This window comes from Procambarus clarkii, chromosome 50 (genome assembly GCF_040958095.1).
Source record: "Procambarus clarkii isolate CNS0578487 chromosome 50, FALCON_Pclarkii_2.0, whole genome shotgun sequence".
Taxonomy (NCBI): Eukaryota; Metazoa; Arthropoda; class Malacostraca; order Decapoda; family Cambaridae; genus Procambarus; species Procambarus clarkii.
This window is the reverse complement of record NC_091199.1, coordinates 11,346,337-11,372,726: the sequence shown is the minus strand read 5'-3', so window position 1 is coordinate 11,372,726 and position 26,390 is coordinate 11,346,337. Positions and strand designations below refer to the sequence as shown.

At 43.3% G+C, this 26,390-nt stretch overlaps 3 protein-coding genes across 4 annotated transcripts in view; 2 read left to right on the top strand and 1 right to left on the bottom strand.

Moving 5' to 3' along the window:
• LOC123748251 (arrestin homolog) overlaps window positions 1–23,796 on the top strand; it is a 49,121-nt gene extending 25,325 nt beyond the window's left edge. Inside the window, 4 exon segments of the mRNA XM_069303557.1 lie at window positions 6,546–6,923; window positions 19,683–19,945; window positions 19,947–20,048; window positions 22,545–23,796. Coding sequence (XP_069159658.1) covers window positions 6,881–6,923; window positions 19,683–19,945; window positions 19,947–20,048; window positions 22,545–23,285 — 1,149 coding nt within the window. The 5' untranslated portion in view covers window positions 6,546–6,880 and the 3' untranslated portion in view covers window positions 23,286–23,796.
• On the bottom strand, window positions 135–3,423 carry LOC138351648 (MAGE-like protein 2). Its single transcript, XM_069303655.1, has 3 exons — window positions 3,389–3,423; window positions 1,554–1,641; window positions 135–656 (listed from the first exon to the last, which is right to left on the bottom strand). The coding sequence occupies exons 1-3, from the start codon at window positions 3,421–3,423 to the stop codon at window positions 135–137; spliced, it is 645 nt and encodes a 214-aa protein (XP_069159756.1).
• A 2,214-nt stretch (window positions 23,797–26,010) lies between the features above and the next one.
• The window catches only part of LOC123748252 (uncharacterized), a 14,231-nt gene continuing 13,851 nt past the window's right edge, over window positions 26,011–26,390 (top strand). Inside the window, exons 1-2 of one of the 2 annotated variants that reach the window (XM_069303555.1) lie at window positions 26,037–26,073; window positions 26,204–26,390. The exon at window positions 26,204–26,390 is cut by the window's right edge and continues 121 nt beyond it. The gene's annotated coding sequence lies outside the window, so the exon portion shown is untranslated. The other variant, XM_045730450.2, reaches the window with a different exon arrangement.

The following is a 26,390-nucleotide window of genomic DNA, read 5'->3' as shown; positions in this document are numbered from 1 at the left end:
TGTTCCAGGTGTTCCAGGTATTGCAATAGGTGTTCCAGGTGTTCTAGGTATTGCAATAGGTGTGCCAGGTGTTCCAGGTATTGCAATAGTGTTCCAGGTGTTCCAGGTATTGCAATAGGTTGTTCCAAGTGTTTCTAGGTATTGCAATAGGTGTTTCCAGGTGTTTCCAGTATTGCAATAGGTGTTCCAGGTGTTCCAGGTATTGCAATAGGTGTTCCAGGTGTTCTAGGTATTGCAATAGGTGTTCCAGGTGTTCCAGGTATTGCAATAGGTGTTCCAGGTGTTCCAGGTATTGCAATAGGTGTTTCAGGTGTTGCAATAGGTGTTCCAGGTGTTCTAGGTATTGCAATAGGTGTTCCAGGTGTTCCAGGTATTGCAATAGGTGTTCCAGGTGTTCCAGGTATTGCAATAGGTGTTCCAGGTGTTCTAGGTATTGCAATAGGTGTTCCAGGTGTTCCAGGTATTGCAATAGGTGTTCCAGGTGTTCCAGGTATTGCAATAGGTGTTCCAGGTGTTCTAGGTATTGCAATAGGTGTTCCAGGTGTTCCAGGTATTGCAATAGGTGTTCCAGGTGTTCCAGGTATTGCAATAGGTGTTTCAGGTGTTGCAATAGGTGTTCCAGGTGTTGCAATAGGTGTTCCAGATGTTGTAGCAACCTCTCATACAAACAAACAACGTTGAAAACCAACGTTATTCTTACGTTATAACGACATACTAACGTCGTTGCTGCAACGTCGTCGTTACGTCGTTCACTGAAGCAGTCCACCCACCAGTCAGACGGCACCGAACGTACAAAAGACGACTGTTGCCTCCACAGCCAGTACTCCTCTTGTACCTTTGGTTGAGGACGCAACCCACAACAGTTGGCTAACTCCCGGGGTATACCGAGTCGCTGCTAGGTGAACAGCGGCATGCGGTGACAGGAAACGTGCCCAATCATTTCTGTCCCGTCTGGGAATCGAACCCGGGTTCCCAGATTGTGAGTCTATTGGTACTAAGAGTAATTGGTACTAAGAATAATTGGTATTAAGAGTAATTGATACTAAGAATAATTGGTACTAAGAATAATTGATACTAAGAATAATTGGTACTAAGAATAATTGGTACTAAGAATAATTGGTACTAAGAATAATTGGTACTAAGAGTAATTGTTACTAAGAATAATTGGTACTAAGAATAATTGGTACTAAGAATAATTGGTACTAAGAATAATTGGTATTAAGAGTAATTGATACTAAGAATAATTGGTACTAAGAATAATTGGTATTAAGAGTAATTGATACTAAGAATAATTGGTACTAAGAATAATTGATACTAAGAATAATTGGTACTAAGAATAATTGGTACTAAGAATAATTGGTACTAAGAATAATTGGTACTAAGAATAATTGATACTAAGAATAATTGGTACTAAGAATAATTGGTACTAAGAATAATTGGTACTAAGAATAATTGGTACTAAGAATAATTGACAAACGACAGAACCTATATTGTAGTTAAGGAACAGCAGAACAAGATAACATAATTGGAAGCTGGAAACACAGATGAGTCACAGAGATGTCCGAATGAACCTTTTCAGTATAATAGTCAATCATTTTTATTACATCTTTATTGACAATATTAATTACAATTTTGCCTAATCTGAGGATTTAAATTAAGTCCTATTAAAGTGAGGATAATGCTGGTATTTACTGTCACGCAGGACAGAGGGTCATACACAAGACAATAGATCTAAACTGGCACATATATATATATATATATATATATATATATATATATATATATATATATATATATATATATATATATATATATATATATATATGTGCATAATAAAGTGTACATCATAATATAAAAAAAAAAAAAAAAAAAAAAAAGGGGTGGTAGGAGAAGTGAACACTCTTTCGTATTCAGAGTTAAATGTCAAGTTTTTCCCTGAGTGCTCTGTGTTCCCTTCTCTGAGGCTGTGGGTCCCTATAATTACACCAGTGGTGGTACCCCCCCATATATATATATATATATATATATATATATATATATATATATATATATATATATATATATATATATATATATATATATATATATTGTGACGATAATCTCCTTCAAGAGATTGAGCCTGCTCTTCCCTTCATAATTACGTCGTCACAATTATATAATACGACTATGGAAGAAATGTCCAACAATGGCAACAACACCAGCAAGGCTTGCCAGGGTGAGCAAAACGTATGCAGCCAGCCACCTGTTCGGACCCAAACCACCAAACTACATGTTGATCGCTACCGGCTCCGCTGATTGGTCGCCGGTCTGGCTGCACCTGCACTCGCCCCCCCATACTACCTGATGTCTGGGGTCGCCCCAACATCAGTCTTCAGAATGTTCAGTGCTTTCGTGGCCATCACACCTCCCAGCTAGACTCTAGCGTGTACTGAGAGAGGTGGTGGCTTTAAGCCAATATTCCAGCACCTCCCACTTAACTTTTGTATTGCACTTCTTGTTATTTTGCCTTAACGTAACTTTTCATTGTGTCATCTAATTATTCTTATTATTTTGATTCATTGATTTTATTATAAGAATTTGTTTGTGCATTTTATTCATGTTTTGATTTATTTAACGTAATTAAAATTTCATTGTTAAAGTTTACTTGTGTTTTGTGTGTCTTCTCCTTACCTTACCACAGACGAAGTTCCAGTTTTTCTATTTTTTTTTATAACTATGTGACGAGGCCATACCCCTAGCCTTAAACAGCCGAACACCAACGCGTTACCGTCACAATATATATATATATATATATATCATGGTTACAATCAATGTTTTAATGTGTGGATGTGTGAAAACAACTTTCTCTTGTGCACTGCCACACAAGGACAGGGATGGGTTCATAAGTGATGCAGCTTGGAAGTAATTTAGATAAAAATTTAGATAAAATTGTTCTTCATAGTCAATAATTGGCATATACGGCCACACAAGTAAATTGTTGACACCCATTTCGGTACACAATTTTTAAATCTAAATATTATATAACAAATAAGTGCGAAGAGTCAGAGCATTGAACTACTACTGATGGTCGAAAGGCCTGAATGGGGTCTTAAGAGCTGACGCTCGACCAAGCAAACACAACAACTAGGGGCCAGATTCACGAAGCAGTTACGCAAGCACTTTACGACCCTGTCCATCTTTTCTCAATCTTTGGCGGCTTTGTTTACAGCTAATGAGCTCCGAAGCACCAGGAGGCTGTTTATAACAATAACAACATTTAAACAAATCCACAAGGGCCGTGACGAGGGTTCGAACCTACATCCGAGAGGATCCCAGACGCTGCCTTAATCGACTGATCTATGACATGGCCAAAAGAATTGCAACCAGGGAATCATCCTGATCTACTAACGGATCCTGCAGTCTCTCCGAGTTCATTTGATGCATCACGCTATTGTGATTTCTGTGTGTAATAACAAGAGTTGATTGGGATGTTTTCACGCTTGTAAACTGTTTTCATAAATGTAACCAAAGCCGTCAAAGTTTGAGGAAAGACGTACACGTTCGTAAGTACTTGCGTAACTGCTTCGTGAATGTGGTCCCAGGTTCATACTCCTCCCCCCCTCCCCGCCAACACACACCAGGCGCCCGAGGGAAGCCACATATAAACAAGCCTGGCTAATACCCATATATGTGGCCTCTACCTCGACGCACAGTAAGTCCCTCGTACGTAAATACTTATTACATTATGTATTTTATTTTATTACTTATTATTATGTAATTACTTATTATTATGTAATTACTTATTATTATGTAATTACTTATTATTATGTAATTACTTATTATTATGTAATTACTTATTATTATGTAAATTACTTATATTTTTACCAAACGAAAAAGTGCGTATACTTTAGAAAGGAAAAACACATATATACACACAAGGGGCCTCGCGGCTAGGTGGTCAGCGCTCTGGGGTCGTAGTCCTAAGGGCCCTGGTTTCATCCCCGGCAGAGGCAGAAACAAATGGGCAGTTTCTTTCACCTTGGTGCCTCTGTGCACCTAGCGGTAAATAGGTACTTGGGAGTTAGACGGCTGTTAGGGACTGCTTCCTGAGGGTGTGTGTGTGTGTGTGTGTGTGTGTGTGTGTGTGTGTGTGTGTGTGTGTGTGTGTGTGTGTGTGTGTGTATATAAGATAAATATATGTAGTAGACATAATAGAGGAAAAATAAATTGGTCAGAAAGGCGGAATCCAAGAGCTAATAGCTCGATTCTACAGATACTAAGAGTATATACACACACACACACACACACACACACACACACACACTGAGGCGGGACCAAAGAGCCAAAGCTCAACCCCCGCAAGCACAAATAGGTGAGTACACACACACACACACACACACACACACACACACACACACACACACACACACACACACACACACACACACACACACACACACACACACACACACAATTTGTATACGAGACAAGGTAACAATGGAGTTACTTTAACAACCTGTATATCACACAGGAAAAAATACACTGAGTGATGTATGTATACATTAAGTATTTACTTTGAGAAATCATAATAGCGTGACGCATCAAATGTAGCGTAGCGCAGTCAATTAAGGCAGCGTCTGGGATGCTCTAGGACTTAGGTTCGAACCCTTATCACAGCCCTTGTGGATTTGTTCAGTTTACTTCGAGATTGTACAAAAAAATTAGGGCATTAAACACATCCATTAAACAATAAATAATTACTGAACGAAAGGAATCTTCTGCAGGCGATGAGTCACAATAACGTGGCTAAAGTATGTTGACCAGACCACACACTAGAAGGTGAAGGGACGACGACGACGTTTCGGTCCGTCCTGGACCATTCTCAAGTCGATTGTAGCTGAAGAATGTTGACCAGACCACACACTAGAAGGTGAAGGGACGACGACGACGTTTCGGTCCGTCCTGGACCATTCTCAAGTCGATTGTAGCTGAAGAATGTTGACCAGACCACACACTAGAAGGTGAAGGTACGACGACGACGTTTCGGTCCGTCCTGGACCATTCTCAAGTCGATTGTAGCTGAAGAATGTTGACCAGACCACACACTAGAAGGTGAAGGGACGACGACGACGTTTCGGTCCGTCCTGGACCATTCTCAAGTCGATCAAGTCGCAATCGACTTGAGAAAGGAATCGTTGCTACTTGGCCAGTAGGCTATCTTCTTCTTGAGATGATTTCGGGGCTTTAGTGTCCCCGCGGCCCGGTCCTCGACCAGGCCTCCACCCCCAGGAAGCAGCCCGTGACAGCTGACTAACACCCAGGTATCTATTTACTGCTAGGTAACAGGGGCATTCAGGGTGAAAGAAGCTTTGCCCATTTGTTTCTGCCTCGTGCGGGAATCGAACCCACGCCACAGAATTACGAGTCCTGCGCGCTATCCACCAGGCTACGAGGCCCCCCTACGAGGCTAGAGTGAGGTCCTGTACCCACCCTCAGGAGGTTCATAGATCTGGTCCAACACAAAACAGTATGTTACCTGCGTCAGTAGTGAACCTGAAGGAGAGGCCCTTCAAGTGGCACCTCTCAGCAGTAGCTCGCTGTGGACTTCTTCACTTAGTTATGCAAATCTCACCAACCAGTAAGTTTGGTGTTGGACTTAAGGTCTATCAATCTCTGGAGGGTTATTAAGGCCACCACAATACCTTACTGACCAATCAGCAAGTTTGGTGTTGGACTTAAGGTCTATCAATCTCTGGAGGGTTATTAAGGCCACCACAATACCTTAATGACCAACCAGCAAGTTTGGTGTTGGACTTAAGGTCTATCAACCTCTGGAGGGTTATTAAGGCCACCAAAACTGCTGCCATCTTCCGGCGACAAAACGAAGTCTGATGTCGTTTAGCCTACTCGCAAAGGCTGGACGGTAGAGCGACGATCTCGCTTCCTGCAGGTCGGCGTTCAATCCCCGACCGTCTACAAGTGGTTGGGCTCCATTCCTTTCCCCCCGTCCCATCCCAAATCCTGACCCCTTCCCAGTGCTATATAGTCGTAATGGCTTGCCGCTTTCCCCCTGATAGTTGCATTCCATTCACCCCTACTGCCTTTAGTGTTCCCATAATGTGTATTAACTCTTTATTCCTGAAGAATCGAGCTCTTAGCTCTTGGACCCCGCCTTTTTAACCAGGGGTGTCAGTACACTAGATTTTTCTATCATATCTATTACACATTTCTCTCTCTCTCTCACACACACACACACACACACACACACACACACACACACACACACACACACACACACACACACACACACACACACACACACACACAGGCAGGATGCAAGGCTATAGCAATTGTCTAACTCCTATGTACCTATTAACTTCTAGGTGGACAGATCCATCAGATGAAAGAAAATCATTTGTTTGTACCCTGGAGCGTATGTATACCTCACTCTCCCCCCATGGTATGTATACCTCACTCCCCCCCCCCCTGGTATGTATACTGTATACTCCCCCTAGCCTCTATCCCCGCCCCAGACTTCGCTAACAAGATGACGTCCTCTTGACCAGGTATAAAGCCATGGGCGGTATTGGCTTCAGCTTAGTATGTCCTCACACACGAACACACACACACTTGCGCACGCGCGCAAGCAACGGGCGAACAAGCAACGGTCCAACAAGCAACGGGTGAACATCCAATGGGCGAACAAGCAACGGTCGAACAAGCAACGGTCGAACAAGCAACGGGCGAACATCCAACGGTCGAACAAGCAACGGGCGAACAAGCAACGATCGAACAAGCAACGGTCCAACAAGCAACGGGCGAACAAGCAACGGGCGAACAAGCAACGATCGAACAAGCAACAGTCGAACAAGGAGGCAGCTATATATAGTTAGTCGTTATCATGACGGAAGCCATCAAGGTCTTTAAGAAATCCTCTCCCAATGGTAAGTCATTGAATTAGTAGTTATAATTACCACTAACTACGTCATTGTTGTAGTTAATCGCGTTGATTGAGCGTTAATTTACGTTGTCATTGATTGCGTTTCGTTATATTGCGTCTTACATAACCTTATATGTATTCTGTTATTACATAATCATCTCCTGTTTGACTGAAACTTGTCCTCCCACTTAATGCGCTACATTTTTATCACTGAATTGCTCAATCTGTTAATAATGATACGTATTACAAGTCATTAAAGCGCCGCAATAATGACGTTTCCATCGGCTTTTTTTCGTACGTTCCTGGTTAGGCAAAACAGTTGCATTTTTAACGTTGTGGCAAATCTAAATTATGTCCCAAAACGTCAAATTTGAGACGGTTTGTACACCCCAACCGGACGTGAATCTGGACAATATATTGAGTACAATGAGTACATGAACGAGTACAATGTATGTACTTATAACTGAATAAAAATTTGAATTTTGAATTTGAATTTGAATTTGAACGTGTCTTGGCGTTTCCACCTGACGGATGGGGAGGTCGTTCGTCTGAAAGATCGTCTATATTACAGTGCTTTGAACGTCACTGTAGCACCGGTATTTTGACGTTCTGATTAATACAGTTTAAAGTATTTATTGACTTAAGTGTGAATATTATAAGTGTGAGTGACAAGTACAGTCTTTTGTAACCTGTACTTGGGGCCATGACCTGTAACTGTGACTTGTACAAGTGCAGGCCTTGACCTGTACTTGATTTACCTCGACCTGTAATATTGGCCATGACCTGTAACTGCGGCCATGACCTGTAACTGTGGCCGTGACCTGTAACTGTGGCCATGACCTGTAACTGTGGCCATGACCTGTAACTGTGGCCATGACCTGTAACTGCGGCCATGACCTGAAACTGTGGCCGTGACCTGTAACTGTGGCCGTGACCTGTAACTGTGGCCATGACCTGTAACTGTGGCCATGACCTGTAACTGTGGCCGTGACCTGTAACTGTGGCCATGACCTGTAACTGTGGCCATGACCTGTAACTGTGGCCATGACCTGTAACTGCGGCCATGACCTGTAACTGTGGCCGTGACCTGTAACTGCGGCCGTGACCTGTAACTGTGGCCGTGACCTGTAACTGTGGCCGTGACCTGTGTGACGGTAACGCGTTGGTGTTCGGCTGTTTAAGGCTAGGGGTATGGCCTCGTCACATAGTTATAAAAAAAAATAGAAAAACTGGAACTTCGTCTGTGGTAAGGTAAGGAGAAGACACACAAAACACAAGTAAACTTTAACAATGAAATTTTAATTACGTTAAATAAATCAAAACATGAATAAAATGCACAAACAAATTTTTATAATAAAATCAATCAATCAAAATAATAAGAATAATTAAATGACACAATGAAAAGTTACGTTAAGGCAAAATAACAAGAAGTGCAATACAAAGTAAATGGGAGGTGTTGGAATATTGGCTTTAAGCCACCACTTCTCTCAGTACACGCTAGCGTCTAGCTGGGAGGAGTGGTGACAACGAGAGCACTGAACATTCTGAGTCTGGGGTTGGTGCGACCCCAGACATCAAGTAGTATGGGGGGGCGAGTGCAGGTGCAGCCAGACCGGCGACCAATCAGCGGAGCCGGTAGCGATCAACATGTAGTTTGGTGGTTTGAGTACGAACAGGTGGCTGGCTGCATACGTTTTGCTCACCCTGGCAAGCCTTGCTGGTGTTGTTGTTGTTGTTGGACATGTCTTCCATAGTCGTTTTATATAACCACAACGACGTAATTGTGGAGGGAAGAGCAGGCTCAATCTCTTGAAGGAGATTATCGTCACAACTCTCCCCCGAAGCCTGCGGTTCTGGAAGAAGTACGTCGTTATGTGGTGGAGTAATGGATGGAGTCGCTTCTACTTCATAAACTCTGGAGAGATCATGGGCTAAGATGTTGTCAGACTCTTGGTATAGCGTGTCTCCAGGTTGAATTTCTGCAGGTAGCAAGCCCATAGTAGAAGACGTTGAGATGGGAAGTGGGCGTGCTGCAGGTGGTGTAGGGTGGTGTGGTCCGTGTTGATGGTGGACCGAGCACTTTTCAGGTGTGGAGTGAAGTGCTGAAGCTTCAGGATGAGGAAGAGTAGCTCCTTGCCAATTGTTCCGTAGATCCTTGTAGCAGTAGTCGCTGACAGGTGTATTCTTCTCGCCTCGTTGCTGCATCACGACACCACCAACGTCGGTACCCCTAGCGTCGACATGGAGGATGAAGGGTTTATCTGACGAGGTGAGAGTGGAATTAGAAGAGGGCAAAGGAGCACGATTATTATCCTGAAAGCATTTGGGAAGATCATTAAGGATTTCGGAATTAGAAAGCGCTGACTCCTTGTCAGTGCTTTCGGGAGGAGAAGCTGGGAAGGTCTCACTGTGGATGTAGGGTTCTGTGAATGTGGAATAGTTAGTCAAGACAGTGGGAGGATTACCATTATATTGCTTCAGGAGGTTGACGTGGCACAGCTGGGTCTTCCGCCGCCTATCTGGAGTTTCTATGACGTAGTTGTTGTTGTTTCTGCACTCTTTGACGCAGTAGGGTCCTGAAAATCTGTTTTGTAAAGGTGAACCTGGGATAGGAAAATAGGCAAGGACGAAGTCTCCCGGCTCGAATTTTCTTACTTTGCTGGTCTGGTCGTAATGAGTCTTCATTCTCACCTGGGCTTTCAATAGATTATCATGGGCAAAGCGGTGGACTCTCTCTAGAATGTGTTGAAGGTTTTGAAGAAACTGGGGCACATTCTGATGCTCACTGAAGGTGGCATCTCTGAGAGAGTCTTTGAAAGCCTTAAGGGGAGTACGGCACTTACGGCCGTAGAGCATCTCATAAGGAGATACTCCTAGAGACTCATTGGGGAGACTTCTGAAAATACACATTATTAGGTCAATCTGCTTATCCCAATCCTTTGAGGTTTCACTACAAAACTTTTTCAAGAGTGCTTTGATGGTCTGATGACTACGTTCAAGAGAACCCTGTGAAGCAGGATGATAGGGGCTGGACAATACCTGTTTGATGTTGAACTCCTCCAGTGTCCTTTTGAAGAGATCACTGGTGAAGTTGGTGCCACAGTCACTTTGAATCTCCCTGGGAAATCCGTATTGAGTGAAGATCTTCAATAGATGTTTGATAACCGTAGCAGCCGTGATGTTCTTCACTGGAACTGCTATGGGAAATCTGGTGGTAGGACACAGGATGGTTAGGATGTAGGCGTTACCTGAACTGGTCCGAGGTAAAGGACCAACACAGTCTATTATGAGTCTGTGGAAAGGTTCCGCAGGCACCTGTATGGGAATCAGTGGTGCTCTGGGAATGGAGACGTTCGGTTTGCCTGCCATCTGACATGTATGACACTGTTTTACGTACTGTTTGACGTTATTTACCATACCTGGCCAGTAGTAGTCTTGACGAATCCCATGGTAAGTCTTGTTGAAGCCGTAGTGGGAGAATGCTCCGTGGGCCAGGTGTAGAATAGTGGGCCGCAGGCTGGTGGGAATCACAAGTTGTTCGATGTTGGCCCAATCGTCCTCCTCCTTCAGTTTACTGGGTCTATATCTGCGGTAGAGCAAGTCGTTCTCTAGGAAGAACCCAGGAATACTGTCGGGTTGAGTCTCAGCCTGGAAAAACAATGGTGTTAAAGTAAGATCTTCCCTCTGCAACTTACGGAACTCCAACTTGGTCAGATGCGGGGGGAGTTTCTGAGGGTCTTGAGGGACAGCGGTAGCAGTAGAGTCAGCTGGCTGTGGACGTGCGGCTTGTGCACGGGTGGTCACGAGAACCGGAGGAGAAACTTCATCACTCTCTTGAACCTCTGCTGGAACATACTCAAGAATAGGGTTTATTGGCACAGAGTTACACACCTGGGGTTTGTCCATGACGATCAGGTTGGTCGGTTGCAGGTCTTCTGCCAAGTCGTTGCCTAGGAGAAGTTGCACTCCAGGCATGGGAAAAGGCTTTTCCCTGACGGCGACTTGGACTTCTCCGTTCACGTAGGGACAATCCAGGTGGACTCTGGCGAGAGGGTATGGAGTGGTAGCAGTGAGGTCAGTGATGAAGACTGTTTCCCCGGTGTAGACTATGTTGGGCACAGCCGACTTCAAGATGATCGATTGTAGAGCCGCTGTGTCCCTCAAGATCTTCAATTTGAAACGTCCCTCCGGATTTGAACCGTTGGCAGAGACAGTTCCAGTATACAGGTGGTTACTGAAAAGAGAAAGATCATTAACATCAACACCAACATTCATCACAGGCTTACCGGACTTAGGAGGAGTTGGTTTGGGTCGTTGTTGGTCAGTGGTTCCCTTGTATTGAGACTTACCACACTTGTCTATGGTATGTCCATAGAGTCTACAATACTTGCAGTACAGTTGTGAACCAGCTTGATCGGGGCTCACCTTCTCGTAACTGTACCACGACTTCTTACTGGAGGATGGTTCAGGTGTCAGCCGGTGGATGAGGCTGTAAGTGTCAGCCGACTTAGCACACTTCAGGTAGTCGGTTTCTTCTTTATCTGCTAAGTAGAGGCGGACAGGAGGCGGCACACGTCTCAAGAATTCTTCAACAAGCATCAGGTTGACGAGTTCTGTAAAAGTAGAGACATGTGCTGCTTCCAGCCATTTCATGAAATACCTCCGTTTCGTGTTAGCAAACTCGAGGAAGGTAGTGGTACTTGCCTTCAGGTGGTCACGGAATTTCCTTCTATAACTTTCGGTGGAAAGTAGGTAGGCGTCCAACACTGCTTGTTTCAGAGTGTAGTAGTCATTCTCAGACGCCAAAGTACTGAGTGTGACTGCAGCTCTACCTGTAAGATGGACTCTGAGAAGTGTGGCCCATTGGTCGACAGGCCAACTGAGTTGATTAGCAAGGGTTTCAAAGGTGGTGAAAAACACATCAACTTCTGCTTCTACAAAGGATGGCATTAACTTACTTGCATGTGATATATTAAAACTGACGGGAAGATTGGCAGTAGCTTGTTGGCGTTGAGTGAAGTGGGAAGTTTCCAAGGCGATTTCACGTTGACGACACTCTAGAGCCAGAGTTGCTTGTTGCTTGTCATGTTCGCGTTGCATTTCCAACTCGCGTTGTTTGGTTTCAAGCTGTACGCGTTCCCGCTCCTGGAGTGCTTCAAGCTGTACTCGTTCCCGCTCCTGGAGTAGTGCAACCTCACGTTCGTGGAGGGCGAGTCCACGTTCGTGTTCTTCTCTCCTCAAGGCAGCTTCGCGTTCTCTGAGGGTGATTTCTCGTTCTTGTTCTCTCCTCAAAGCAGCTTCGCGTTCGTGTTCTTCCCTTCGTATGGCAGCAGCTCGTTCTTGTTGTTCGCGTTCAATCTTGGCCAGCTCTAGTTTAAGTTTCATCGTTGCCAAGTCAGTTTTCTCTGCAATATAGTAAGTTTCATGAGTTTCAGAGTCTATCTTACCTTGCTCTAAATAGTAATCCAGCAACAGGTTGTGTAGGTCATTTTTGTTGGCTTGGTAGGGAACTTCTAGTTGATACTCATGTGCAAGAGTTTGTAATTCAGTCCTCTTGGCACGACTTAAAGTCCCTATTTCACCTGCTGGATTTGCACGGAAAGTTTGGAGACGAAACATGGTGAAATTAGCAAATAAAGGTACACGAATATTCGATAGTGAAATGTCAGAAACAGGACAACGTGGCAACTGGTACCTATCCTGTGTGATCTTTAACAATTAACGTTAAGTGAAAGATATTAAATGATTAAATTAAATCAAGGGCGCAGGAAATCTTGTACCCGGTACTCATGTAAGAGAATAAGGGCAAGAAAATCCTACTAACAAATGAAACAAAGTTTCGAAAACAAATGAAACAGTCAAATGCTTCAAAAGTAAAATTGGTAGTCCAAGGATGTAGGCATACCTTGCCAAGTCTCTATAGGACATAAAGCAAGTTTTTCCCACTGAATTTAATATGATACAGAATTAGCGAACTTTTGTGCTCTGAAAAAAATAAGCTAATTCCCTACCGTTGTATGTATCATCATCTCTGACTGACGTGTAGGGGTGCGAGGTGTCAACTTGTGACGAGAACTGCTGCTGAGGTCCCAATTCAGCAACTAAAGTTCGAGCTAGAGGAACTATGGCCCTCTTTGTCCTCCTACAGTCAGATTGCAGAAGATTGGGTACTCTTGACCCGGGGCAGACCACAGTACCAGGGTACCAATATGATGATCTGTCAGAATGAGAAATATTCAAGGGACATAGATGGTAAATACGAGTAATAACACGGAGGGAGAGATGACCAATTAAGAGTATGACTGCGGCCTACAGTCACCACGTAATCCAAAGTTGTCTCACCTTCACTATATGTTACTCTCGTAATGCACAATACACCGCACCTTATAAAAAATGAAGTTGAATATGAAAAATAGTAAAGCTACGTTAACAAAGTTAAATACGCTTACCATAAATTATCACTTGGCACCAGTACCTGAGTGAAGCTCCCGGACAGGCCCCCATATAACTTGTGACGGTAACGCGTTGGTGTTCGGCTGTTTAAGGCTAGGGGTATGGCCTCGTCACATAGTTATAAAAAAAAATAGAAAAACTGGAACTTCGTCTGTGGTAAGGTAAGGAGAAGACACACAAAACACAAGTAAACTTTAACAATGAAATTTTAATTACGTTAAATAAATCAAAACATGAATAAAATGCACAAACAAATTTTTATAATAAAATCAATCAATCAAAATAATAAGAATAATTAAATGACACAATGAAAAGTTACGTTAAGGCAAAATAACAAGAAGTGCAATACAAAGTAAATGGGAGGTGTTGGAATATTGGCTTTAAGCCACCACTTCTCTCAGTACACGCTAGCGTCTAGCTGGGAGGAGTGGTGACAACGAGAGCACTGAACATTCTGAGTCTGGGGTTGGTGCGACCCCAGACATCAAGTAGTATGGGGGGGCGAGTGCAGGTGCAGCCAGACCGGCGACCAATCAGCGGAGCCGGTAGCGATCAACATGTAGTTTGGTGGTTTGAGTACGAACAGGTGGCTGGCTGCATACGTTTTGCTCACCCTGGCAAGCCTTGCTGGTGTTGTTGTTGTTGTTGGACATGTCTTCCATAGTCGTTTTATATAACCACAACGACGTAATTGTGGAGGGAAGAGCAGGCTCAATCTCTTGAAGGAGATTATCGTCACACCTGTAACTGTGGCCGTGACCTGCAACTGTGGCCATGACCTGTAACTGTGGCCATGACCTGTAACTGTGGCCGTGACCTGTAACTGTGGCCATGACCTGTAACTGTGGCCATGACCTGTAACTGTGGCCATGACCTGTAACTGCGGCCATGACCTGTAACTGTGGCCGTGACCTGTAACTGCGGCCGTGACCTGTAACTGTGGCCGTGACCTGTAACTGTGGCCGTGACCTGTAACTGTGGCCGTGACCTGCAACTGTGGCCATGACCTGTAACTGTGGCTATGACCTGTAACTGTGGCCGTGACCTGTAACTGCGGCCGTGACCTGTAACTGTGGCCATGACCTGTAACTGTGGCCATGACCTGTAACTGCGGCCGTGACAAAAACAGGTCTAAAAGGAATATTTAGTCTCGCTGCGATAAATGTGTCGATCAATGTGAGTTGAGAACATCTCTGGGCACCTTGGAGCACATATGTGTAGTGGACATATGCGGTCACCATGTGGTCCATGTTGTATGTGGTGAACAACATGGGTGGTGAACATGTGGTCCGTGATGTATGTGGTGAACAACATGGGTGGTGAACATGTGGTCCATATTGTATGTGGTGAACAACATGGGTGGTGAACATGTGGTCCGTGATGTATGTGGTGAACAACATGGGTGGTGAACATGTGGTCCATGATGAATGTGGTGAACAACATGGGTGGTGAACATGTGGTCCGTGATGTATGTGGTGAACAACATGGGTGGTGAACATGTGGTCCATGATGTATGTGGTGAACAACATCAGTGCTGAACGTGTGGTCCGTGATGTATGTGGTGAACAACATGGGTGGTGAACATGTGGTCCATGTTGTATGTGGTGAACAACATGGATGGTGAACATGTGGTCCATGTTGTATGTGGTGAACAACATGGGTGGTGAACATGTGGTCCGTGATGTATGTGGTGAACAACATGGGTGGTGAACATGTGGTCCATGATGTATGTGGTGAACAACATGGGTGGTGAACATGTGGTCCATGATGTATGTGGTGAACAACATGGGTGGTGAACAGCACATTGAATTTCTACTTGCAACCATTTCTCAAGCAGTCTCGACCGGGACAGGAAGCCGACGACTTGTCAAAGGTCTCCTCCCATTTTCCTGAGAGTTTGTTCCAACTGGATTTATAATAGATATACTTTATCATGTCGGGGGACAGGCAGCCAGTGTATATATACATGTTCATTAGGCATGTATATAATTAATTAATTCATTATATATATGTTAATTAGATCAAACTACTGACCCCCCCCCCCCACGGGTACAACCCCATAACAAGCTGACCAACTCCTGGGTACCTATTTACTGCTAGGTGAACAGGAGCATAAGGTGATAAGTCGAGAAGGAACCCGATCCAGATATACGTCTTCGAAGAGTCCTTAACGTTACCTTGAGATGGTTTCGGGGCTTAGCGTCCCCGCGGCCCTGTCCTCGACCAGGCCTCCAGTGTAGGCCGGATGTAACACAAACAAGGAGCAGGGGGTCCCGGGTAGCACAGTCGGCTTCCTTCTAGACTCACAATCCAGAATTCCGGGTTCGAATCCCGGGCGGGACAGAAACGGTTTGGCGCGTGTCCTTTCACCTCATGCCACTGTCCACCTAGCAGTAAATAGGTGCCCAGGAGTTGGGGTTACATCCTGGTCGGTGGTGGGGGGAGGGGGGTTATAAGCCTAACATGTACTCTATATATATATATATATATATATATATATATATATATATATATATATATATATATATATATATATATATATATATATATATATATATAACCTGGCTTCCTGTCCTCCCGACATAATGACGTATTATTAAACCCGTGGAACCGCCTACCCGCCGAGACCGTACATACCAAAACACTGCTGAATTTCATAATCCTGCTCGATGATATCAGGACAAATGGAGGGGACATTTGACAAGTTGCCGGCTTCCTGTTTTCGTCGAGGCCACTAGAGATAATGGCCCTCGGGTAAATTCAGGTAAAAGATATGGCCCTTGTAGAAGAAGGCCGAGGACCGGGCCGCGGGGACACTAAGCCTTGAAATCATCTCAGGATAACTTCAAGATAACCTCATGTCAATTTTGGAATTTTGTCTTAGTTGGATCTGCTAGAATTACGTTTGGTTCTTTTAATGAGCTATGATCTTGCACTTTCTATATCTTAATCCTTAATACTGAGAAGGAACGCTTAAGCAATAAAATATTCAAAGAAAGTTAGTGGTTACTCCGGCACTGTTGGAATTTAATTTTTTCACTTCCACTAGAGACCCCCCTTGAAATATACTCGTTTTCTTTAGTCATTTTAATTCACGAGAGAAAACAGAAATTAGAAGGATTAGGGGGACACTATTTTTAGTTATTCTTGAAATGTTTTACTCTACTCATTATTTCCTCTTGTTACGTTATGCTAGTAATAATAGTTTTTTTTATCCTGCATTCAAATAGCTCACCGTTGAACCTAATATTATTAGCATCATTTGACGTATTTAACCGTAAAATCGAGCAAGTGAATGAGTGAATCAGTATAGCTACAATTAATATAGTGTATATATATTCACTATTTCAACAAAACCAAAGTTACAGCCCCACACCTGTGCCAGGTAAGTCCACTACGGGCTCACCATAGCCCGTGCTACTTGGAACCTTTTGTTCCCAGTAGCTGAATCTTAAACAACAACAAAACCAATTTTGTGGAATTAGGATCAGGTCATTCTAGAATATCTTCTCATTTTCGGGGCCAGGAAGTGAGTTAGTTACAATGTGCTCCTACTGGCCCATAACTCACCTACCGGAGGATAGAACCCTCGTCCCAGGTAACTGCTTACTGCTAGGAGAAGCGAGCCATCAGGTGCAAGAGGGACGTCTAGCGTCCCTAGCGTCTTAATCCAAGCGTCTTAATCCAAGCGTCTTAATCCAAGCATCTTAATCCAAGCGTCTTAATGCAAGGGTCTTAATCCAAGCGTCTTAATCCAAGCGTCTTAATCCAAGCGTCTTAATCCAAGCGTCTTAATCCAAGCGTCTTAATCCAAGCGTCTTAATCCAAGCGTCTTAATCCAAGCATCTTAATCCAAGCGTCTTAATCCAAGCGTCTTAATGCAAGCGTCTTAATCCAAGCGTCTTAATCCAAGCGTCTTAATCCAAACGTCTTAATCCAAGCGTCTTAATCCAAGGGTCTTAATCCAAGCGTCTTAATCCAAGCGTCTTAATGCAAGGGTCTTAATCCAAGCGTCTTAATCCAAGCGTCTTAATCCAAGCATCTTAATCCAAGCGTCTTAATCCAAGGGTCTTAATCCAAGCGTCTTAATCCAAGCATCTTAATCCAAGCGTCTTAATCCAAGCATCTTAATCCAAGCGTCTTAATCCAAGCGTCTTAATGCAAGCGTCTTAATCCAAGCGTCTTAATCCAAGGGTCTTAATCCAAGCGTCTTAATCCAAGCGTCTTAATCCAAGCATCTTAATCCAAGCGTCTTAATCCAAGTGTCTAGCCCTGCCAGAGTCAGGATTAAGGAAATCCTGATTATATATCCTATACGATTAACAAAAGCCGTCGTCCTAATAGAGCGTCGTATTTTGACGTACTCCACATAAAGCCAAAAATCGTCTTACTAGAAAATGGTAGCGGCTCGCGGGATTAACTGACAATCTCCGTTTTCTGTTTTGGGTCCTCTGGTAGGTTAGGATAAGGGGAGACTTTAGTACGACAGTTTCCTGCCGTTGGGGACGCTGGTGAGAACAAGCTGATTAAAGAGCACACAGAAATCACAATTGCGTGATGCATGAAATGAACAAAGGCAGCGTCTGGGATGCTCTCGGACGCAGGTTCGAATCCTCGTCACGGCCCTTGGGGATTTGTTCATCTGATTAAAGAGGTGTGGTAACGTCCCAGCCTCCAGAGGTTGGAGGTGATTACAGTAAGACAGTGGAACTAACCTTCAGTCTGACGTCTTTATTTTGCTTCACACATATTTCTGAATTCTCAGTCTACGTGGTGTAGTGGTTAGACACTCGCCTGGCGTTCCGCGAGCGCTTTGTCATGGGTTCGTATTCTGGCCGGGGAGGATTTACTGGGCGCAAATCCTTAACTGTAGCCTCTGTTTAACTCAACAGTAAAATGTGTACTTGGTTGTAACAACGATTCCAAATAGTGGCTTTAGGCATTGTATGTACTAGCTCTATCTATAAAGCCAACAAACTTTGTAAAATCTCTTTATGTATGTACCTTACCTAAATAAAAATTATTATTATTATTATTATTATTCTTCGCGGCAGGGGATCGTATTCCAGGGACCATAGAATTAAGGACTTGCCCGAAACGCTACGCGTACTAGTGGCTGTACAAGAATGTAACAACTCTTGTATATATCTCAAAAAAAAAAAAAAAATCTGATAATTGTAAATTCTTTGTCGCAAAATGTGGTCACGTCTTTTTTCTTAAGGTGATCGCTTGTGTGAAGTGACAAAGATGGAACAGCCACTATATACACAGTGGTGTACACTCTCAGCTCACAATCGGGGGACCCGGGTTCAATCCCCGAGCAGGACAGAAAGCGCTGAGCACGTTTCCTTTTACCTGATGGCCTGTTCACTTACAAGTTAACAATTACCTAGGAGTTAGACAACTGTTGTGGGTGGCATGCTAGGGAAGGTCAGTAATTGGCCTGAGAGTGACGTCAGCAACCCTCGGTACAGGCTTCCTGACCCCAGCAATGGCAATGAATTATATTATATAATTAATAATTAATAATAATTAATTATCATTTAATTAATAATTGATTAATAAATACTTAATAATTAATTAATAATTAATTAATAATTAATTAATTAATATAATTAATGACTATTTATGGAGCAGAAAAGAGCTAATTACACTTATCGGACAATATCAGTAAATTTATTACTGGTCTTGGGTATCTGTAGTACAGTTGGCTTCCTTCTTGACTCACAACTGAGGATCTGAGGTACGATCCCCATGCATTAGCTGATGTTTCCTGTCACCTGATGCCTCTGTTCACCTAGTAGACAAGTAAGTACCCCCTAGGAGTTAGGCAACTGTTGTAAAGTTACATCCTGGGGTATGGGTCATTAGTTCCACCTTGGGAAGGGACCTCGATTCAAGCCTAAAGCATATATATAAACAGACAACCACTTGGACGGTCGGGGATTGAACGTCGACCCGCAGGAAGCGAGACCGTCTCTCTACCGTCCAGCCCAAGTGGCTGGACAAAGCATGTTGGGATCACACAAAGTGTAGCATGGAGTTGTTATAGATTCAGCTACTCGGAACAAGTTTCAAGTAGCACGGGCTATGGTGAGCCCGTAACTTACCTGGCACAGGAGCGGGGCAAGTAGCACGGGCTATAGTGACCCCGTAGTGAACTTACCTGGCACAGGAGCGGGGCAAGTAGCACGGGCTATAGTGAGCCCGTAGTGAACTTACCTGGCACAGGAGCGGACTGAAAAAAAAAGTGTAGCAGTTTAAAGCTATTAATATTAATAATTAACTTAACACTTCCCTTTAATTCCAGGCAAGATCACAGCGTACCTATGTCGACGGGACTTCGTGGACAACCTCACCCGGGTCTCTCCCGTCGAAGGCGCCGTCGTGGTGGACGGGGACTATCTCCGCGACAGGAAGGTCTTCGCTCGCATCTCCCTCACGTACCGCTACGGCCGCGAGGAGGACGAGGTCATGGGTCTCAACTTCAGCAAGGAGTACGAGCTGGTGAAGTTGGAGGTGACGCCGCCAGGGGGGACGGAGGTGTGGCCGGCGGGAGGGACGATGGCTAGGCTTACTGGAGAAGCTTGGAGAGGCTGCAGCCCGTCCCTTTACCCTCCTGCTGCCCAAGGATACCCCTCCGTCTGTCACCTTAGAGCCGGGCGCCGAGGGCACGGTCAGTCCACCACACATGTTTACAGTAACTTTTACAATAACTTGTAAATTCGGTGTTACTTGGAGAGTCTTGAAGGGTATGTAATAATTATTCTAATCATTATATTCCCTTTAAAACTCTGCAAGTGACATCGAATTTACATATTGTAAATTCGATGTTATTTACATGTCTGGTTGAATTAATGCAACATAGGGGCCAAAAGGGACACATAAGGGTTTCCTTAATATAATTTTCAATCAATTTTTTTGACCTGAATTTCAGTTTGCACGTTGTAAGTAATGAAAAAAAAAACTAATCAGTGAAGTAGTTATATGAGTGTTTCTAATCCATTTTGGATGCTGTTTTCCTACTTAGTTTCATTTGAGAAGTCAGATGCGTTGATGAGTATTTTATTCAAGGTGGTGGTGGTAGTAAGGATGGGGAAGAGAAGAGGCTTGAGTATTCAGAATATTTTAGGTATCCACAGATAAGGAAATGATCGTTTTCTACATGTGTTGTCTTAGAATATTTCACGCCAAACTAAACCATTCAGGTTTCCTCGTTCTCGTGTACTCAGCTATTTGTGCTTGCGGGGGTTGAGCTCTGGCTCTTTGGGCCCGCCTCTCAACTGACGTGGTGACACCAAGCAGCCTTTTAATCTTGTCCAAAATAAATGAACTAGATTTCTCTGTACTACTTCGTTAACCGTATTAATCCAATTATCTCTCATACGGTACGTTGTTAAATGAGCATTCATTAAGAACAGCGTAAACAGAACAGTTTTCTGTTCTGAGAATTGAACAGAAAACAGAACAGTTTTCTTCTGTGAGTCTGAAGGCCTATAACAGCCTTCCTCCATTGAGATAATCAATCACATTTTATCTCATGTTTATCTCATGTTATCTTTATCTCTGTTAGTTTTACAGCGTTGAAGAACACTTAATGGTAGCCTGGTCACTGATGTTTACTGGTCTGCACAAAGAAATCACATTAACGTGATTATCGACGAGAAACTCACTAGGAGCCGTGAGGTGGGTTTTTGGTTTTATTTACTCTCTCATCTCGGTTACTGGTTGGTTGATTTTGTAGCTGGATTACGGGTAGTTAGTGAGGAACGTACACTCTGGGCCGTATCTTAGCTTAGTAGGAGGCATCCATCAGTCTCAGGAGACTATGGAGTTGCACTCTGGACCTGGTCTGGAGTGGCCTCACCAGGGCGCAAAGCCAGGGTAGGTTGATTTGGGGGAGAAGCTGTTACCCAGGCAGCACGTCTGGGTAATTAGCTTATTGGCTTTGATATGGGGGGACAGTGAAGGTGTGGAATGGGCTTGGTTTGGTCTTGGACTTAATAAGGCCAATCAACTTGCGTTGTTATGGACTTAATAAGACCTATCAACATGCGTTGTTATGGACTTAATAAGGCCTATCAACATGCGTTGTTATGGACACCACTGTAGCTTACTGGCCCACAAATGCGTATACTTACTCTCAGTATATATAATACACAAAACAGGATACACCTTTTGGTGTATATATATATATATATATATATATATATATATATATATATATATATATATATATATATATATATATATATATATATATATATATATATATATATATATATATATATATATATACATAAACGTCCCCCCCTTTGAAGAGGCAGGTTTTCTTTGATGATTATATTGTAATGTGGTCTTAACCGATATTATTGTCTGTTGTTATGGGATCGAACCTATCGTACAGGGGCCAGATTCACGAAGCAGTTACGCAAGCACTTACGAACCTGTACAACTTTTCTCAATCTTTGGCGGCTTTGTTTACAATTATTAAACAATTAATGAGCTCCGAAGCACTAGGAGGCTGTTTATAACAATAATAACAGTTGATTGTGACGTTTTCACGCTTGTGAACTGTTTAATAAATGTAACCAAAGCCGCCAAAGATTGAGGAAAGAAAGCAAAGCGTTCGTAAGTGCTTGCGTAACTGCTTCGTGAATCTGGCCCACTGGCTGAACACCTCTGGCCCACTTACCGCTGACTGGACCATGATGGCTTCATATGTAACTCAATCAGAACTACACGTTCGCGGTCTCCATGACACAGTGGTAAAACACTCGCCCGGAGCTTCGCGAACGCTTTGGCCTCGGTTCGTATCCTGGCCGGGAAGGATTGATTGGGCGCCAAAGCTTATCTGTAGCCTCTGTTCACTCAGTAGTGAATGGGTACCTGGTTGTTATACGATTGGGCAGGTCGTATTCCGGGGAAAATTAGGATTATGGACCTTCCGGAAACGCTATGCGTGCTAGTGGCTGTACAAGAATGTAAGAACTCTCGTATACACAAATAAAATACTACTTGTCTTACTTATTAGTGCCTCAGGAGTCGAGGGACAGTTAGATGCCAACGTTTGGGTTCTGGTGGATGTATCACGTTCATGGGATAGCCTTGTTCATGATCTCATATTTGGTGTTCACGCTCTAATGTAGGCCTACTCTCCTCTTTCATTCAGAGCAAAAAGCTTGGAGTTATCTACGAACTGATGCTCTACGTAGCTGAGAACGCCGAAGACCAACCCCACAGGCGTAACTCCGTCACCTTGGCGGTTCGCAAGATCCAGCGAGCGCCGGACAAGCCCAGCGGCCGCCAGCCACAGATCCTGGTAAGCAAAGGCTTTACCCTTCACCCCGGCAAGCTCCGCCTGGAGGTATACCTTGACCGTGACTTGTACTACCACGGCCAGTCCCTTGAGCCTCATGTGAGCATTCTCAACGCGTCTAAGAAGACGGTGAAGTACATCCTTCACCAGGTGGTGCAGCACGTGGAGATCACCATGACCAACACAAACTTTAGCCGCATTGTGGCTTCAATAGAATCCCGCGATGGCTGCCCCATCATCCCCAATAGCAGCTTTTCCAGGACAATTGCCCTGACGCCTCTGGCTTGCAGGGCCTTCGGAGTGGCCCTCGACGGCCAGATTCAAGACAAGGACGCCACCTTGGCCTCCTCGACGATCATGTCCGCAAGCAGGAGCGCCAGCGACGCTCTGGGCATTATCGTCTCCTATTCCCTGCGCGTCAGACTGAACTGTGGCGCCCTTGGAGGGGAGCTGGTAGCCGAGATCCCCTTCAAGTTAATGCACCCGGACCCTTACAGCAGCCAGGAGGCGTATAAGTCGGTGGACAGTCTCGAGTTCGAGGAATTTAGTGTTCTTCGTCGTGGGAGATCCATCTCAGACGAGCTCGAAGACTGATGAGCTGAATGCAGCGGCAGCACTGATGTATCGAACCATGATTAGTGATCAGACATATGTAACCTTGAAACAATCTAGGCATTTTATCCTATGGGATACGCCCGGCACTGTCCCTTCACTTGAGAATGAACCATGTAGGCTCGAAACGTTGTGTAAATTTATTGTAATAGTTTTTATCCTATATTATTATTTCTGTGAGAAGACATTTCCATGATTTATTTGATGTGCTTTTATGTATTTCTAATAATACACACATCTCGCCTCTTTCCTCCTGTGTGTACTGGGGGTTATGTGAAAGATGGTGGACTTTTACCGTGCTTGCTAGTGTGTATAAGATGCTCAGGCGTCTTGCGTTTATTGTTTCTCATATTCATTAAAACTGAGGACGTCACGTGTAGTCTAGAAGCACTAATTTTCCTGAGTACAAACAGTCCCAGATGAACCTTATGTGTGTGTTTGTTCGTGTATGTCTTTGTGTATGTGTTTGTCAATAATTAGTTTAAGTATTACATTTCTTTGTTTTATATTCCAACATCCTAAATATTTCCACATTTCTACTAACATTTCTAAACATTATGTCGCTATTAGCCGATTAGCTTAACGTTTCTTGTGGGAAAAATTGCATGAATCAATAACCGCAAAAGCCATTCCTCTTCATCTTGAAAAAACATAGATAAATAAATGATTCACCAACAAGGTTCTACTCAGGGCCGTTCATACTTGACAAACGTGCTTTCATTCTATTCCAACACAATCGAGGCAGTTGATAATGGTAAGGTTTATAGACGTTGTGTAACTTGACTTCAGCAAAGCTTTCGAGTCAGTGCCTTGCCATAGACTGAGTAGAAAGATAGAGGCTCATGGCATTGTTGGTGTTATCTTCAGTCTCTCAGAGCATTGTCATACCAGAGGAAACAAAGAGTATAAATGGAGTACATATATATATATATATATATATATATATATATATATATATATATATATATATATATATATATATATATATATATATATATATATATATATATATATATTCAGAGGGGAAATGCCTGTTGCGTCTTGGGCACTAGTCCAACTTCAGAGGAATTCGAAGAAGTGTTTGACTTGCAACAATGATCGAACCCGTCTGTGACATTCATCAATGTTTCCCATTGTTGTGTTTTTCAAGAGATCCATAACCTTTAAGCACCTTTTTGCATTATTATTTTTGTATCAACCCATGTATATCTTGTAACCATCAAATGCATAATAAAGCACAAAAAATATTTAAGGAAGGGGGTGGTAGGAGAAAAGCACACAGAAACAGTATTGGAGGGGATCTAAACATTCCCTCTAATGCGTTATGCGTGGTTTCCTCCGAGGCTATGGGTCCCCCTGGGAGCCGGTCGGCCGAGCGGACAGCACGCGGGACTTGTGATCCTGTGGTCCTGGGTTCGATCCCAGGCGCCGGCGAGAAACAATGGGCAGAGTTTCTTTCACCCTATGCCCCTGTTACCTAGCAGTAAAATAGGTACCTGGGTGTTAGTCAGCTGTCACGGGCTGCTTCCTGGGGGTGGAGGCCTGGTCGAGGACCGGGCCGCGGGGACACTAAAGCCCCGAAATCATCTCAAGATAACCCCCTTCTTCCAGCTAGAGGTGGTACTCCCTTCCCTATATATATATATATATATATATATATATATATATATATATATATATATATATATATATATATATATATATATATATATATATATATATATATATATATATATATATATATATATATATATATATATATATATATATATATATATATATATATATATATATATATAATATTTAGATCTGGGATTAAGCAGCAATACTTGCAAAAATACAGACGATATGAACACTGGTGCGGGGAATAAAGTCAGTAGAAGACTCAGATTCACTTCATGACAATCAAGATAGGCTACTGACATTGTCGAAAGAGCGGGAGATGTAATTTAGCGCTAATATATTTAATAAGGTTCCGAAGCTAGATAATGATGCTAGAGTTACAAGAATTAACTCCAATTCTAACAAGAATTAACTAATTAGTTCTAATGATGCTAAAATTACCGGATGGTAATGAAATTGCAAAGTCTTAACATAAGAAGGAAATGCAACTGCAGAAGGCCTATTGGTCCATACGTGTCAGCGCCTATTTATATCCAGTTCCCAAACTTATGCAAACCATGATAGTGGTTAGACCTATAGAACCTTCTTAAAACAATAAATCAAGGGATTCCTTGATTATTTCAATCGAGGGGTCCCTTGTTTATCCTGTTATTGCAGTTGGAATATTTACCCGTTGTTACTGTTGCAATATTTACCCGTTGCTGCTGTTGCAGTAATTACCCGTTGCTGATGTTGCAGTAATTACCCGTTGCTGCTGTTGCAATAATTACCCGTTGCTGCTGTTGCAGTAATTACCCGTTGCTGCTGTTGCAATAATTACCCGTTGCTGCTGTTGCAATGGATAGGATATTAGGCCAGCATGAGTAGAGAACTCATCAAATAGGTGAAGCAGATGATATCCTTCATGAGAGAACAGGAGGAGGGAAAGGGAGGAGTATAGTCTTTAAAGTATAAATAGGCCTGGTATGTAGGCCTAATTTGAACCGAAAGAGGGTATAGAGGCGTAGGGGAAATTGGTGGGTTTGAGGGTGGGGCGGCGGGAGATGGTGGTATCCATATATAGCGACAGTTGGCGGGCAAAAGCAGCAGTGCGCCTCCGGAGGCGGATCGCGAGCGGAGGTCTGCGGAGGCTAGTCAAGCAATATTAGTAATTGCCTCTCCTGCTGCTGACTAACTTCCCTTCTCTCTGACGATATTATAACATTCGTAAATGCTATTAATCATCAGCGTATATTGTGTGTTTAGCACAAATTAATATCTTTTTGCTTTGAATTCAGAGATCATGTTTTCAATTCATACTAAAATTATACGATAGGCTTAACATTCTCGCTACTGAACACCATGAAATGAGAGAACAGTTGATAACTTGTTCAAATGGTTCCCATAATGTTCTCTAGTGTCTGAGGCTGACAGGCGAAGCCTTCTGAACAGTGAGAGAGAGAGAGAGGAGTGGGGAGACTTAAT